General features: G+C 48.5%; 1 protein-coding gene across 3 annotated transcripts; it reads left to right on the forward strand.

Annotated features, from left to right (window-relative positions):
* The first annotated feature begins 2,643 nt into the window (after positions 1-2,643).
* On the forward strand, positions 2,644-9,519 carry SELENOS (selenoprotein S). Of its 3 annotated transcripts, none has more exons than XM_032175548.2 (7): positions 2,644-2,781; positions 3,448-3,582; positions 4,725-4,831; positions 5,407-5,496; positions 5,591-5,666; positions 7,220-7,312; positions 8,429-9,519. In XM_032175548.2, exons 1-6 carry the CDS (start codon positions 2,706-2,708, stop codon positions 7,297-7,299), a joined length of 564 nt encoding a protein of 187 aa, XP_032031439.1. In that variant the 5' UTR covers positions 2,644-2,705; the 3' UTR covers positions 7,300-7,312; positions 8,429-9,519. The 3 variants fall into 3 exon arrangements, with proteins under 3 accessions (XP_032031439.1, XP_058283659.1, XP_032031438.1); XM_058427676.1 differs by having other exon boundaries at positions 2,668-2,781; positions 8,433-8,566; XM_032175547.2 differs by lacking the exon at positions 8,429-9,519 and having other exon boundaries at positions 2,668-2,781; positions 7,220-7,880.
* The last annotated feature ends 7,420 nt before the right edge of the window (positions 9,520-16,939 follow it).

The raw sequence follows: 16,939 nt of genomic DNA on the forward strand, positions 1-16,939 counted from the left end.
CAGGTGAGGTTATAACACCTGATTAGAAGGACAAAGGTAACAAATTCCTGGCTAGGATGAGTAACGTCTATCAATAGGACCATAAGATCAATGTGCCAGGAACTGAAAAGCCATCATCCATGCATTCAAATAATTTAATATCTATTAGATTTTAGTGGAATATATGCATTATATGTACATACGTATACAACACTAGTTCACAATAGTTTACAAGGATACTTTGGTTTTCTATATGCTTAGAATGTGCATTATTTTCATGAGTTAATACTGGTTTCCATTTTATATCGCGAAGTCCTGAGTGAAAAGGATTGGTGCCTTTTTTTAATGATAGAACCTAAAATGTTACAATTTATTCCATCTTTGTGATTACAGACATTACAGGATAAGGTAGCTAAACAAGGCAAATAAAGCAAACATTCCCTTCATTTAATCAGATGCAACATTTTGGCATTTTTTTACTGTGCATGTTGACTTTAATTCATTGACATGGATTGAAAGCCGGCAACAACAAATCTGCAATTTAGGATCTTCCATAACTAAGTTTTGTGGGGTTTTTTTCTTTTCTTTTTTCTTTTTTAGACAGAGTCTTGCTCTATCACCCAGGCTGGAGTGCAGTGGTACAATCTTAGCTCACTGCAACCTCCGCCTCCCAGGTTCAAGTGATTCTCCTGCCTCAGCCTCCCTAGTAGCTGGGATTACAGGCGCCCACCACCACACCTGGCTAATTTTTGTATTTTTAGTAGAGACAGGGTTTCACCATGTTAGCCAGGCTGGTCTTGAACTCCTGACCTCAGGTGATCCATGCACCTCGGCCTCCCAATGTGCTGGGATTACAGGCATGAGTCACCGTGCCTGGCCAATTTTTTTTGTAGAGATGGGATCTTGCTGTGTTGCCCAGGCTGGTCTTGAACTCCTGGCCTCAAGTGATCCTCCCGCCTCAGCCTCCTAAAGTGCAATAGGATTACAGGCAAGAGCCACCACTGCTGGCCCACTGCAACGTTCTTGAAGCTCTCAACTCTTCATCTGACACCTTGTTAAGATGGGGAACTCTTGTGTTAAACCACCCTGTTAAGTTACTATATAAAAATAAAACTGCTCCCAAGCATTGATTGAAACTGTTTTGCTATGAGTTTCCTGAGAGAAACGTGGGGCCCTAACCATTTTTTTCCATGAACTATGACCCCAGTACAGTCTACCTCATGTCTTTCACAGCCTAACAAAAGAGTTCAGTCAACCCTGCTCATCCTGTCTAGTTTATCAGTATTTAGATGTAAGGCGGATTTAAAGCTAATCTGGGACTGAGAATTGCAACTGTAGTTCCACAGAAGTCATTCAATTTAGCACATAAATGTTCCTGCAAGATGCCAGAGCAAGTGAGAAATCACTCTGTAGCAAACTAGAGTGATGATGGTTCATCATCTTTTACAACTGAAGGGCAAACATGGAGAAGGAAATTCTCCCTCCTAAAATTCCTCATTAAATCGATAAGCTATCTTCACAGCCTTTATGGATAACACTCAGAGTCCTCGGTTCATTTGAGGAGTCCATTTTCAAGGTGGCCAACAGGGAAGAAGAGCTTTCAGGCTTTTCTTTGCTATGGCTCATGAATGCCAGGTCCCCTTTATTGCTTTCTGAACACACTGCTGGGAAAGCTTGATGAGGTCAGTGCTCAAATCCCTGCAGCTGTCCCCCTTGAGGAACTTCTTGGCAAACCTGCATTGAAGAAACACTGATTGCATTCACGCTTCATGTCATGGTTTGCCTTCCCCACACTGCTCCTGGCGACAGTGGTGACGCAGCACTCGGATGTTGTCACTTATTCATTATTTTTTCAGTTATATTCCCAATTCCCAGCGCTTCTTTTGAGACACAGCTAGGTATGTGCACTTCAAATGCTCCAGAAAAACCCAAGGTCAAATTTCAAATAGGATGGTTATAGTCACCATAAAGGTGGTTACATTTGAGTGGTGGAAGAGGGTGCAGGACGGCATTGCAGGCAGAGGAACACAGCCAGGACACTATTATAAGTAACTCTGATCGTGTCTTGTGGTGATACAGTACAATTCAACACAGGTTAGAGCAGTTACTATCATCGTTCTTTCCTAAGAGGCTTTGATTTTGGAGAAAGAACCTTGAGGATCGGTGGGGACTTTCTTGGCCTGAAAGGTATCACCAGCAGCAGGAGCAGGAGGCTGCTCACATTTCGTATTTTCACTTGGGGTGGACGTTGGCTGCAACCCTCAAATGCTGGGAGTCGTCAACCTACTGAGCCCTGTTGTCCAGTGTGCCCCGGGCAAGGATGTGGGTGCAAATCCTGCCTCCGGGCGACCACTGACCTCCTTGGCTTCAGTGTCCAATTAGAAAAAAAAGAAAGAAAGTAGAAATTCGGTAAGAAATTCGTGAAAGGGATCCGTCCTCCACCCCGACTCAAGCCAAGAGATAGCACAGAACCTTCCCACACGCGCTGTCCTGGCCCCAGCGAGTGTAGCCGGGATTTCTCCCCCGCCACGCCCCTCGGCCACGCCCCCCTGCGCTCGGCCCAGCGACGGGGCGGGGTCGGCCTGCGATTGGCCCAGCGACGGGGCGGGGTCGGCCTGCGATTGGCCGGGACCACGACCGCGTCCGGGCGCGCCACGTGTGCGTAGGAGCGCACCGGAAGCGCCCGGCTGGAGGCGCGGCGGCAGGGCTGGGCGGCGGCGGCGGTCATGGAGCGGGAAGAGGATTCCCTGTTCGCGCGGCCGGCCCTGGAGACTGAGGGGCTGCGCTTCCTGCACATCACGGGTGAGTCGTTGCGGGGCAGCAGGGCGCGCGCCGCCACCTTTGCGACGCGCAGCCATGATCGGTGGGTCGTCCTCCGCTGCACCGGGCTCCGGAGCCTGGGAGGCCTGGGAACGGTCGGGCGTTGGCGCTTACGCGGACCTTGGGCAGCAGGCCGGGACCCTGCGCGGAGGCCTCTCGGGAGCCGCACTTCCCAGGGCGGCTCGGCTGGCCCTTGTTTGCGCAAGTCTGTTTTGCGAACCAAGGCCTTCCTGTTGTAGTTCCTGGGGTCACTCGTGCCCTGGCGTTTGCCTCTGGGACCTGCCCCACACAGCCCCATACACACTCCTAACTCCCCGCGCTGTCACCCCTTTATATGTGGTTCTGAAAGGCCTTTGCCTTCCTGATTCAGATTAGTCGCTCTTCATTCTTCAAAACCCAGTTGCTGTGCCCTCCACACCTTAACTGCCCCCTACTCCCCAGATGGTTGGGAAGTCTCACTTCTCAGTGATCCCTGAATCGTCGCGCTTCTTGTTCATGTTTTAACGATCTACTTAGGAGGCTGTTTTCCTCAGCCTAGACCACGAAGGCTTGGAGGGCAGGAGTTAGGCTTTGTGTTTGTTGAGTCTTACGGAAAGGTCAACTGGTAGCGTCATTTTTATTTTTTTTGAAAACTTTTTTTCTTTTCAGTGGGCTCCCTGCTGGCCACCTATGGCTGGTACATCGTCTTCAGCTGCATCCTTCTCTACGTGGTCTTTCAGAAGCTTTCCGCCCGGCTAAGAGCCTCGAGGCAGAGGCAGCTGGACCAAGCTGCGGCTGCTGTGGGTTAGTCCTGATAACCGAAATGCAAGCGGTGGTTTTGCACCTCCTTCTTTATATTAAGAGTTAGTCTCTTATTAAAAGTAAGACGGGCCACACAGGAAGACCCTGTCTGTATTTAAAAAAAAAAAAAAAATAGCCGGGAGTGGCGGCACACACCTGTAGTCCCAGCTGCTCAGGAGGCTGAGGCGGGAGAATCACTTGAGTCCAGGGAGTCAAAGCTGCAGTGGGGTATGCTCGGGCCACACACACTACACTCCAGCCTGGGCAGTTGGAAGTATATGGTTCTCGGCGGGGCGCGGTGGCTCACACCTGTAATCCCAGCACTTTGGGAAGCCAAGGCAGGCGGATGACTTGAGGTCAGGGGTTCGAGAACAGCCTGGCCAACATGGTGAAACCCTGTCTCTACTAAAAATACAAATATTAGTGGGGCGTGGTGGCAGGCGCCTGTAATCCCAGCTATTAGGGAGGCTGAGGCAGGAGAAATCGCTTGAACCTGGGAGGTGGAGGTTGCAGTGAGCTGAGATTGTGCCGCTGCACTCCAGCCTGGGCAACAGAGTGAGACTGTCTTTTCTTTCTTTTTTTTTTTTTTTTTTTTTCTATGAGATGGAGTCTAGCTCTGTCGCAAAGAGCGAGACTCTATGAGTAGACATTATGAGTAGAAATGAGTTCATTTCTACTCATAATGCTATTTGGAAGGATTTTTCTTTTCTGTAGAAATAAGAATCTTCTGCGCTAATTAAGGGATGGATAATGATTTAGAAAACTTTATATTTCCTTGGTAGTCTTCCAGGATTCTAGTCAACCTAGAGACTGTGGGTGTCACTAAGGTATCCAAGATGTGCTCTGTGTGGCCACTATCCCAGGCTTTATGAATCGGAATTGCACAGGGGAACCCAGAAATTGGCATTTCTAACAGATTTCTGGTGATGTAGATATTTGGGGCTAAAATCTGTGGCTCAGCAACAGACCCCTGCCTCCTGAAGCAGTAAAATATATGCAGAGGGGTTAGGAGTACTCGTGTAAAAATATATTGTTTCATTGTCTGATGTCCATACCTCTTTATACTTTTAATAACATGGACACTCAAAAGTTTCTATTTTATATTGTACAGAGTGCTTTATCTCCATTTTTTCCTGAAATTTTAGAACCTGATGTTGTTGTTAAACGACAGGAAGCTTTAGCAGCTGCTCGATTGAAAATGCAGGAAGAACTAAATGCGCAGGTTGAAAAGCATAAGGAGAAACTGAAACAGGTATGAACTGGTTTCAGTTTGAACGTGTACATAGAAATTGTCTGAGGCTTAGTGGATAACGATGCGTGTGTGTGTGTTGTCTATAAGCTTCTAGGACCAGGTCCTATCCCATTAGATTCAATAAGCATTTCAGTTCCTACCATGTTAAGTATTGGTGATATCAAGAAGAATACACTATTGTTAGGGAACACTGGATGTGTGAATATATTACAATGAAAGGTCCAGAGCACAAAAAGAGGGACAGGCTGGAGCAGGGAGCATGTGAGTGTGTGTGTGTGCATGTGCCTGTGTCTGCCACATTTCCAAAAATGTCCTGACAGGAGTGAGTTTCAGAAGAATGGAGTCAGTAAGTTTTTTCATGAAACACTTTGCTTTCTTTAATAGTGTACAAAAACCAAAGCTGCTCATGTGAGTTAAACTCACACCACCAGATCACAACAGTTCTATTAACTAAAGAAAACGAGGGTGAAGTTTGTTCTGAAAGACATTTAAGTTAAGAATTATCAGAGTTAGCATTGTCTTTGAGAGAAATGGCAGCTTCTGAATTCTTTCTGTAAACTGTGATTGTTTCTCAGCTTGAAGAAGAGAAAAGGAGACAGAAGATTGAAATGTGGGAAAGCATGCAAGAAGGAAAAAGTTACAAAGGAAATGCAAAGAAGCCCCAGGTGACTGGAGAACTCGGCCAGCTGGCAGGCAGTAGATGAAGATTGCCAAGTAGAATGTTTTAATTGCCTCTTACTACTGTGTGTGTTCAAACAGGAGGAAGACAGTCCTGGGCCTTCCACTTCGTCTGTCCTGAAACGGAAATCGGACAGAAAGCCTTTGCGGGGAGGTGGTAAGCACCACTGATGTCAAATGTTAACAACTTTTCAACACTTACAGGATATAGTTGCCTTTTAGGAACAAGATTGTTTGTTTCTTTGTCCATAAATTAAGACTACTTCCTTAGGATTGTGAAGATTCAATAAAGGAAACAGATGCAAATCACCTCCTAGGTCCTCACTAAGTACTTAGAAGGATTGTACTTATAGTATTCTCACTTGATCCTTCTGCAGCCCCATAGGGGAGAGCTAAGTAGGATGAGGGCTTGTCTGCCAATCTTCACATGAGTGTCAAGGAGCTGGAACACAGCGGTTTTGGTCTTTCTGGCCGGGACCACCTTGTTTCTTGCAAATAACAAGGAGTAGCAGACAGATGCTCATCCAAAGCTTTTTCCTGTGTGCAGCGCTGCCCCAGGGACTCTGGATGATGCCACAGCAGTCTGTCTTCATCCCATCCCTGAGAATTTCAAATCTGGGAAGATGGGACTCACAAACGAAAATAAGCAGTCGTTTGTGATTCTGGCTAAGAGTTGCAAGTTACTGCTGAGGAAGGAAAGATCAAAGACACTAGAACACTAGGAACCAAGGCGGAAGCCTTTGTATCCTCCACAGGAGGAGAGGGGCATCGCAGAGGCCCCGATGGCGTCTTTGAGGACTGAGGAAAGAGTGGGACATGGGCTCCAAGGCAGCAGGGCCACAAACTTGGCTGACCTTAAACGCTGAGCTATAATCCCCTTTGTGTCAGAAGACTAAACCTGGCTTGCTGTAGAGAAGGTGATGCATCTGGAAAGAAAAGGCTATTTTTAAATGGTCCTGCCGGAAGCCTATTTTTAGACACGTAGAGGTGATATTTAGGAGAGGAATGGAAATCGTAGAAGATGGAATGCAGGGCATGCACGGCCTCTTTCAGTGTCCCCAGCATTTCTGAGCTGGGGCTTTGACTAGCCTGGCTTTACAAATAAGGAAACTGAGGCACAGGGTTTAATTGCCCAGCGATTCCACTGCAAGTAAGGAGTGAAACTAACATTTAAGTTCTGGCTGGCCCCAGAACCTTAGCACTCAACCAGGTCACCAGTTGTCCATTGACTTTGGGAAGCTCACGAGGAAGTGGGGTGGTGGGGGGTAGGGAAGGATACAGATGACCCCGTTCTGACTGGTAGAAGTGACAAGTTTGACTCTGTTTTGATTTTTTTTAATCCGTTTTCTGTAGCTTGAACAGCCCTTATTTGAATGTATGAGTTTCAGTAAGCACTGTGATAGGAGGATTCATATACTTAAATCAGGCCATCTTGAGAGAGTTTTTGGTGACCCTTTTGCATGTGTTTTGGAGGTTAGGACAAAGAAGCTGAATGACTTTTTTCCCCACCAGAAAATCAATTCAAACGGCAATCACAATATAAAGGTTTTTTTTTTTTTTATGTAGCTAAAAGGTTTTTTAAATGTCCCTTAGAATCCGTATCTTTGCAGTGCTTTGCATGTCACTCTCATAATTTTATTTTGGATATACAATGTTCCCAGATTTTCAGATTTTTACCGATACTGTTGTGCTTCTTTTCTGTCATCCCAGGTTATAACCCTTTGTCTGGTGAAGGAGGTGGAGCCTGCTCCTGGAGACCTGGACGCAGAGGCCCGTCATCTGGCGGATGAAGCTAAGAATCTTGTTAGTGTCGCTTTTGACATTAGCAAGATGAATCCTTAACCCTCGATTCAATTGCCTTACGCACGCTTTTCACAGTGACTAGCCAAGGGGAGGTGGGGTTGATTTCTGTTCCTAACTACACCTGCATATGTCAGGGCTCCAGTCAGCAAAAGGTATAGATGTTGCCTCCAGGCATTAGGTCATTGGTCACATTCTACTTGGAGACAGTGATTGCATTCATTGATTTCATGGCTAATTGCTAGTTGGTAGGTAAAGGCCTCTAGATGATTAGCAATCTTGATAAAAGAGGCCTAGTAATGTTCTTTTGAAGTTAGAAATCCTTGCTGCTAGGACAGTCTCTGTGACAGGTTGCGTTGAATGATGTCTTCCTTATCAATGGTGAGCCCACCAGTGAGGATTACTGATGCAGACAGTTGATGGGGTTTGTTTCTGTATATTTATTTTTATGTACAGAACTTTGTAAAAATGAAACTATTTAAAAAACGAGAATAACATTTTTAGCATCTTTATTCAAGGAGATTTATGGACTTTGTCTATCAAACATTAAATAGCTTTTTATTACTCACAACCTCCAACTATTACTTATTTCTCTATTTATTATTGCTTACCCAAAATAAGTCTGGCAAGTGGCAGACAGCTGCGGTGATTTCGAAAGTTGACAGACTCCTTGGGGTTCATCCACAAAATTGGGTGCTTGGAGTCGAGTTGCCAAATTACTGGGATAAAAAAACATCGCCCCTCAAGGTTCCTCATAGGCTGACCAGGTTTCTACGCATCCTCTCAGTTATTCCCTTAGGCCATGACTCATCTTTTACGCGCTTGTCGAGAGGGACTATCAGCAGTTTTGGATAAAGAGCCAAACAGTAAATATTTTAGACTTTACAGGCCACATGTGATCTCTGTCACATAGCCTTAGGTTTTTATATTTTTAAAGGACCGTTTTTAAAAAAGAATCTCTGCTCATGGGCTGGACTTGGGCTGCATGCTGTAGTGTGTGGACCCCATCTAGATCATCAGAAGGAAAAACTTTAACCTTCAGAATGGGGGTAATTCGCTACAAAAGTACTCTAGAATGTTCTCATCCATAAATTAGTCAACATTTGTTATCTCCTGCAGGTAGAATATTCCGTGGTTGCTTCTTGACCAAGGGAAATACAGTCTGGCTGTGCGAGACTTAAAATCTTGAGGAGCGCTCTGGAGAGTGGCTGGAGGAGAGGAAACAGGAGCCTTGGGCAGCGCAATTACAAACAAATAGGTTGGCATAGTCTTAAGTCTTTGAGTCTAGAGAGATTTGAGTTTTATTTTGCCCGTGGAGGAAATTGGGGGTTTCAGGTCAAAGAGAGGGTCGGTGGAAACAAGGGTGGGCCTTGTGAGGTGTGGAGAAGCCCTGGGACCTTCACTCCCCTTCCAGTGTGTAACTGGATTGGCTCCCACCAGCACAGAAGATTGACGACGTGGGAAATGGTATACTCGGATTACAATATTTCATCCAGATTTGTTTACAGCTAGAGAGAACCCCTTGTAGGATATAAGGAAACTTTAACATTCTTCCTTGAATATATTTTCTGTAGCTGAAAATGTATGTGAAGTGGCTGCCAACTACACATTTCATAAGTAGAGGGGCTCTGGGTCAGGGTTTCATATACAGCAGAGCAGTTCCCTCGCTGCCGTCCATCAAGAGCCCTCAACACAAGCGTTTGTTATAAATAGAAATCAACTACGAAAAGTAGGAAAAAAAAAGTAGAGGGGTATGTTTAAGTATACTATTAGATGTGACTGACTACCTTGAAACCTGATTTTTTTTTCATGGGAAGAAACAGTGCTTGAATTCTGCATGCCCCCCCTTGCATCTAGCACCTTTTGGTGGGGGTGGAAGGAGGGTGTCATGGAGAATGATTAGGAGATAATGGAGGGGAGGGGAAACTTGCATTGTGTAATAGCATTTGAAGAGCACTTACCATGTGGCAGGAGTGTCCATTTCTATTTGATCCCCCTAGAATCCTATGAAATGGTATGTTACTAACCTTGGTTTTCAGAAACTGAAGTTTAAATGGGTTTAGTAACTGGTCCACAACCCTACTCACTGTAGTCTACTTCATCCTTGTGTTCATATTAGCCAAAGGCCTTAGGTCATCAAGGTGTGGGAAGCTTCTTGTAGCTAATGAAACAGTTATGTGGCTGGGCACAGTGGCTCACGCCTGTAATCCCACCAGCCAAGATAGGTGGATCACCTGAGGTCGGGAGTTCGAGCAGCCTGACCAATATGGTGAAACCCTGTCTCTACTAAAAATACAAAAAATTAGCTGGGCGTGGTGGCATATGCCTGTAATCACAGCTCCTTGGGAGGCTGAGGCAGGAGAATTGCTTGAACGTGTTAGGTGGAGGTGGAGGTTGTGATGAGCCAAGATCGTGCCATTGCACTCCAGCCTGGGCAACAAGAGCAAAACTCCATCTCCAAAAAAAAAAAAAAGTTATGTGGAGTAATAATACAGTGAAAATCACATTACAGATCTAGGGCATTAAGCATTTCAGAAAGGTGGACTGAGCTTGCCGGGCAAAGCGGGTCTTGGCCCCTTCTTGAAAAAATGAGAAATTGGGGGCAGAGGTGCAAATGCCAAAGCTGAGGCCCCTGGAGAAGACGGGACGGCCAGAGCCATAAAAACCATGCTTCAAACCTAGGCCATATGCTCACCTTGTCCACCAGCAGAGGCTGCTGTGGGGCTCGCGGTGTGTCCTGGCAGTTTGCAGGAGTTTGGGACAGACACTGGGAGCTGTCAAGTTTTAGATAATGTGTGACGCACCCCATCCTAATCATGGAGCAGCATGAGTAAATGGTGGGGCAGAACACACACACGTCTTCAGTTGGAATGCTTAGGAGATGGAGTTGTGCCCTTGGCCAGATGTTTGAGGAGAAAAGACTTGAACCGCCACGTTTGGATCCCATCACCGCCCGGATCCCATCCTCTCCTCAGGGACTCCACTCTGCACCCCCTTCCTCTCCTCTCCTTCATGCCACCTCCACTGGCCGCTCCTCATCAGATAGGTAACATGCCAAGTCTGTCTCTTCTTGGAAAGAGCAAGGCCCCGTCCAGTGTGCAGCCCTGGGTGCCTCTGGGTAGGCGTTCCTCACCCTACTCCTAGGGACGTGGAAGGTGCTCCTACTGAGTTCATCCCATTTCAAATGCCAGTGGAATTTTGGTCTCGCTGTATTTGACTTGACAGCACATTTCCTACATGCCCCTCCTTGCAGCCCTCTCTTCTTCCTTCTAGAACACTCTACACACTGGATCTTAGCCCCCGTGAGAGCCCACACCTCTCTCCTTTGCCAATTGTGCCATGGTCTCTAGTCTTGAAAAAGTGTTCTGTGTTCCCTAATTTCTCTTCCCGCATTTGCTGTTAAATCCATTCTGCTGACGCTGCTCTTCGGGTCACCTGTGGCGGGGAGTGATGGGTCGCCTCGGTCCTCGTCTGAAGTTAGCATCCTTTGTGGTCCTTGAGCACTCCTCAAGAAACACCTCCCTTGGCTTCCAAAACGCCGAGTTGGCCTGGTTTTCTCCTATGTTTCTGGCCACTCCTCGTTCTCTTTTGCTGCTTTTTCTCACCTTCCTGAAACCCGTGGGGTGCCCAGAGCTGTGTTTAGACCTGTTCTCTCGGCCACATTTGTCCTCAGTCTCATACAGTGGCTGAGGGGATCCCACTCCCTCCCCCTTTCTCCCCTGGCTGTAAGGGAAAGAAGTCAGGTTGCAGTGACTGCTGCGTGTGCTGGGAGCATCCAGTCTTCCTCTGGCACAACTGTCACATTTCGTTGTAATTGTGTCTTTTCCTCACTCCAAGACAAAAGGAGTTGTCTGTCTGGTGTGTGGATGCATCCCCGGCAACCAGAACAAGGCCTGACATAAGCGCCCACCTCATGGAGTTAGAAAAGGCAAGAAGGAAATTAGTGACGAAAGTGGCATCGTGGATACCACATATGTGCAAACGCATGTTCTAGTGATTCTGTAGACGGGTAATTGTGGCTTACGATAAAATATCAGTGTCTCATACCCCAATTCAAATGCTCTATTTCGAAGAACTCACAGAAAATGGTGGGCTCTGGGGAACTAAAGGCTCAGAATGGGCCTGGGGGTGCCGAGGATGCTGTGGGCGGTATAAACACAGGCCCCGCCCTGGGGGCCTTGAGATCTGGCGGGGAAGACGAGCACTGCGTGGTCACAGAAGTAGATGACGATAGCTGATGAAGGCCCATAGATGGGAAATACACATTCCGGTAAGAAATGATCTGACATCCGAAGACCTAACTTAGGTTTATTCTGTAGCTACAGATTCCACTTCTGTGGAAGTAGGAGTTGGAAGTGGCAGGAAATAATTTAGAGATGAAACAACCTTTTCCTCTGTCTGGCTGCTGTAACAGTACCATAGATTGGGTGGTTTATAGACAACAGGCATTTGTTTCCGGAGGCTGGAAGTCCAGGATCAGGGTGCAGGCGTGGCCGGGTTCTGGTGAGGCCTTCCAGGCTGCAGACGGCTAACTTCCCGTTGTGTCTTCACGTGGTGGAGAGAACTCTGGGGCCTCCATTATAGGAGTACTAATTCCATCATGACCTAGTTAACCTCCAAAGGCACCCCCCAATACCATCACCTTGGGGGTGAGGATTTCAACATGCTAATTTGTGAGGGACACGTACATTCAATCCATAACAACCACAAACCAGGAGACTCCAGTGTTCAGTGTTAGTACCAGCTCCTAACACTCCTGAGTAGCTATGTCCGTCTTGGGGTCTACGTGGTCCTTTGCGGGTTCTGAGGAACCTTCACTGGCCCCTTGCTGCCTTCAGCATCCTGAGGGGTCATCCCGTGCCACCAGACCAGCTTCCGGAGAGCACATCTGCAGATGTTGGTGCAGGTTAAGCCGCCTCCTCCTTGAAGCATCTATTCCAAGCCTCCACTCAGCTCACTTCAGCCTTCTCTTCGTCATCACCCAAACAGTGGCAAACCCTGTAATAAAAAGGGCTTGTCATCAAAAGATGCAAGAGAAGTGAGCTTGCCAGGGTGACCTCTGATTTGGAAGACGGTCAGCTCAGTGTCTCCAGCATCTGGACTGCTCTGAACATAATGACTTCAAACAACCATTTATCCCTAAGATTCGGCTGGGCTGGCTCCGCACTCATGCTTGTGGTCAACTGGTGGCCGGCGGGGCCCAGTGGCCTCCCTCACATCTGCCGGCTGGCTGGTGCTAAGCTGGGCGACAGGCGGCTGGCCTGTGTGTTTCTCCATCTGCAGCAGGCTAAACCAGATTTGTTCACATGCGGTTCATTCCCAAGAACAGTGCGCCCAAGTTTTTCAAGCTGCTGCTTGCTCCACACTTTGCTACCATCCCATGGGTCAACGCAATTCATAAGGCCAGTGCCAGTGCAAAGGCTGGAGGAAGGCACGGCCTCTCCGTGGGAGGAGCTGTCGAGTCACATTGCAAAGGCGTAGATGCAGGGAGGGGAGGAAACTGGCCATTTGCAGCAGAAGTGAGTCTTCCGGGTCACACAGCCTTGGTACACATCTTTGCGTCTGTGAAACTTCTCCCCATCTGATCAGGACTGCCCCAACTTGATCTTTGAGGATCATCCCCAAAATTTATAAGCAAGAGAATTACCCGGCAAACGTGAAGACTCCTGCTCTGACCAGTACACTCCACCTGAATCCCAAAAGAGCCCAGGAAATGGCCTGTATCGGTCAGGGATCAGCCGGAAGTGGCATGCTCAAGTTGGCTAGCTGAGGAGCGTTTAGTAAAGGAGCTGTTTGCCAGGGTGCAGACAGGGTTAGGCATGATGCAATCCGGGTGGCTGGCCACATCCGGGGGCCTTTAATGCCCCCAAACCTGAGAGCAGTTACCAGGACCTGGGGAGACCAGCCTTCAATAGAGACAGCCAGCTCTCAGGGACCCAGTGAGAAGGACCACGATAAATGACCTTAGCCTCCTCCCACCCACCAGCCTTCTTCCTGTGCCTCCCATTGGCTGAGCCCAGCTGAAGGCGTGAGCCTCTGGGGATGGCATTAATATCTCTTTGTTTCTTTTTTTGTTTTTTTTTTTTTGAGATGGAGTCTCACTCTGTCACCCAGGCTGAGTGCAGTGGCGCAGTCTCAGCTCACTGCAACCTCCGCCTCCTGGGTTCAAGACACCCTCCTGCCTCAGCCTCTTGAGTACCTGGGATTACAGGCACACACCACCCCGCCCGGCTAATTTTTGTATTTTTAGTAGAGACAGCGTTTCACCTTGTTGGCCAGGGCTGGTCTCAAACTCCTGACCTCAGTGATCCTCCCGCCTCGGCCTCCCAAAGTGCTGGGATTACAGGCATGAGCCACTGCGCCCGGCTTTAACATCTGCTAAGCTCATTAACCAATGCCTGCACTCAAGGTGACTGTTAGCGGTTGAGTTGTGTCCCCCAGAATGTGCTGAGGTCCTGCCCCCAGTACCTGTGAATATGCCCTTATTTGGAAATAGAATCCCAGCAGATGTAATCCAGTTAAGACGAGATCTGCTGAGAGGGTGCGCCCTGAGCCAATGTGATGAGTGTATGAGTTGGCTAAGGGCTGCCGTAACAAAATGCCACAGACTGGGTGGCTTCAACCACAGACATTTGTTCCCTCACAGTTGTGGAGGCTGGAAGTTGGAGGAGGTGCTGCAGGACTCTCCTCCAAGGCCTCAGTTCTTGGCTTGCAGATGGCCACCCTCCTGCTGCCTGGTCACAGGGTCTTTTCTTTGTCACAGTTACCCCTCCTGCCTCTCTGTGTCCTAATCTCTTCTTACAAGTACATCAGTCATTCCAGATTAGGGCCCACTCTAATGGCCTCTTCTTAGCTCTTTAAAGACTGTCACCAAATATAGTCACATTCTGGAGTACTGAGGGTTAAGGCTCCAACATATGAATTTTAGGGGGGACAATTTAGCTCGTAACAATTGGTGTCTTTATAAAAGAAGAGAAGAGGCCAGGCGTGGTGGCTCAAGCCTGTAATCCCAGCATTTTGGGAGGCTGATGTGGGCAGATCACTTGAAGTCAGGAGTTCAAGACCAGCCTGGCCAAAATGGCGAGACCCCATCTCTACTAAAAATACAAAAATTAGTCGGACATGGTGGTGTGCACCTGTAGTCCCAGCCTCCCAACTGGGAAGCTGAGGCAGGAGAATCGCTTGAACCCAGGAGGCGGAGGTTACAGTGAGCCGAGATCCCGCCACTACACTCTGTTCAGCCTGGGTGACAAAGCGAGACTCTGTCTAAATAAAAGAGATACAGACACTGAAGGTGACCACGTGAAGCCCATGGCAGAGACTGGAGTGACGCAGCCACAGCCACAAGCCAAGGAAAGCCCGGGGCCACGAGAAGCTGAAAGAGGCAAGGAAGGATTCTCCCCTCAAGGCCAGGAGGGAGCATGGCCCTGCGGACACCTTAAGTTTGGCCTCAGAAACTGTGAGAGAAGCAATGTCTGTAGTTATAAGCCACCCGGTTGGTGGTCGTTTGTTGTAGCAGCCACAGGAAGTGAAAGCAGTGGCCTTTGGCAAGCACAGTTCAACTATCGGGATTTCCCTCGCGTGTGACGAGATGTGGTCCCAAGGCTCAGGGCACACGCAAGTTGCATGGATGTACCACGTGTAGCTTGCTCGGCACCCCTCCCCAACAATGCTCCCCAGAGATGGTCCAGAGGACGTTCCTTCATCAGAGCATAAAGCAAGTGCTGGTGGGAGAACCAGGACTCGAGCAGCATGGGAGGAAGGCCGGCTGGAGGGCAGTGGGACTGCGCAGTGCTGGATGTGGATGAGGTCTGTTTGCGCCTCCACATCTACTCGCCACCCGGTTCCTGCCCCAGGAGGCTGACCTGTATGCATGCAGGGAGCCCTTCTATGCAGTCCATCCAGGCCCTCTCCTGGGGTGCTGTCCCCAGGCCACCTTGACTGCAGGCATAGGTAACTTCTCAATGGACACGAACACCACCCCAGGTGCTCCGGCCAGCACAGTAAACCCTGAATTCCTTTTCCTGAAGTTGGGTTCTAGCAAAGCCTTAGGATCCATTCTTCTCCTGCTGACACCCTTGGAGTCCGTGGCCGTGATTCTTCCCAGACTCCTGCCACAGGGATGGATGGAGTCACACTACATTTTCAGTGATGGCTGTGTACAGTGAGCCTTGTACTTTTCGATCTGGGATTTTCTGGAATCAGACTCTTTCCATTGCCTGGAGGTTGTGAGGGGCGATGAGAGTCAGGCCTGCAGGATCAGCAGCCGCCGGAGAGACAATTGTCCCAGTACCTTAAGTGAAAGCTGTTTCTGCAGGAGGAAGCAGGCAGGGGGCTGAGATGAAGGGATTTGGAGGCTCAGCGTTCTCAATTCTCAGCCTTCTCTGTGTCGACCCATATTTCAGGGTCCTGCTCCTTTCCCATCAGTGCCTTAGCATTAGAGACCTGACAGGGGTCAGCATTTCATTGGCAATACTGCTCTGCAGACCTTAAAGCCAGGCCTGGGCTGGGCTTCAGCCATTTCTCTCCTGCAACTACAGGGGATGGGGGAATTCCAGCAGGGCTAGAATTCACTGTATTCACTTCCTGTCGCTGCTAGAACAAATGACCACAAACTGGGTGGCTTATAACTACAGACATTGCTTCTCTCTCAGTTTCTGAGGCCAAACTTAAGGTGTCAGCAGGGCCATGCTCCCTGCTGGCCTTGAGAATCCTTCCTTGCCTCTTTCAGCTTCTGGTGGCCCCAGACTTTCCTTGGCTTGTGGCTGCATCACTCGTCTCTGCCATGGGCTTCATGTGATCACCTTTCAGTGTCTGCGTCTCTTATTTTTTATTTATTTATTTACTTATTTGAGACAGAGTTTTGCTCTGTCACCCAGGCCAGAGTGCGATGGTGGGATCTCAGCTCACTGCAACCTCTGCCTCCTGGGTACAAGCGATTCTCCTGCCTCAGCCTCCCAGTTGGGAGGCTGGGACTATAGCTGGGACTATAGGCACATGCCACCATGTCCGGCTAATTTTTGTATTTTTAATAGAGACAGGGTCTTGCCATGTTGGCCAGGCTGGTCTTGAACTCCTGACCTCAGTTTTCGTCTGTGTTCCACATCGGATCCTAGGTAACTTTAACTTGTCCTTTTCCCTGTACACACTCAAGGCCCATCGGAAGAAGCCAGGTGACCCCCCCCTCTTCATAGTCATCCTCGTTGCCATTGTGCCTGCTTCACAGCCATTTGGCCTCCACTGCCTCGCTCTGCTCTCGCTCACTCTCCTCAGCCATGGCCATGGGTACTTTGAATGCCCATGATGCCCCTGCCTGCCATGGCGTAAGTACCAGAGTCCTGTGCTCATTCCTTATTAAATAGCTGAGCGGTCCTGTCCCCAGTCCCATTTTGAGAGTATGTTTCCCAAGACCACATTGTTAGTCATTAGGAAAATGCAAATTAAAAACCACAATGAGATACTACTACACACGTATTGGAAAGGCCAGGCTGGGTGCAGCGGTGGCTCACGCCTGTAATCCCAGCACTTCGGGAGGCTGAGGATGGCGGATCACTGGGGGTCAGGAGTTTGAGACCAGCCTGTCCAACATGGCAAAACCCCATCTCTACTAAAAAGAGAAAAAAAAATTAG

Source organism: Hylobates moloch, unplaced genomic scaffold (assembly GCF_009828535.3).
Source record: "Hylobates moloch isolate HMO894 unplaced genomic scaffold, HMol_V3 SCAFFOLD_14, whole genome shotgun sequence".
In the NCBI taxonomy this organism is placed as follows: domain Eukaryota; kingdom Metazoa; phylum Chordata; class Mammalia; order Primates; family Hylobatidae; genus Hylobates; species Hylobates moloch.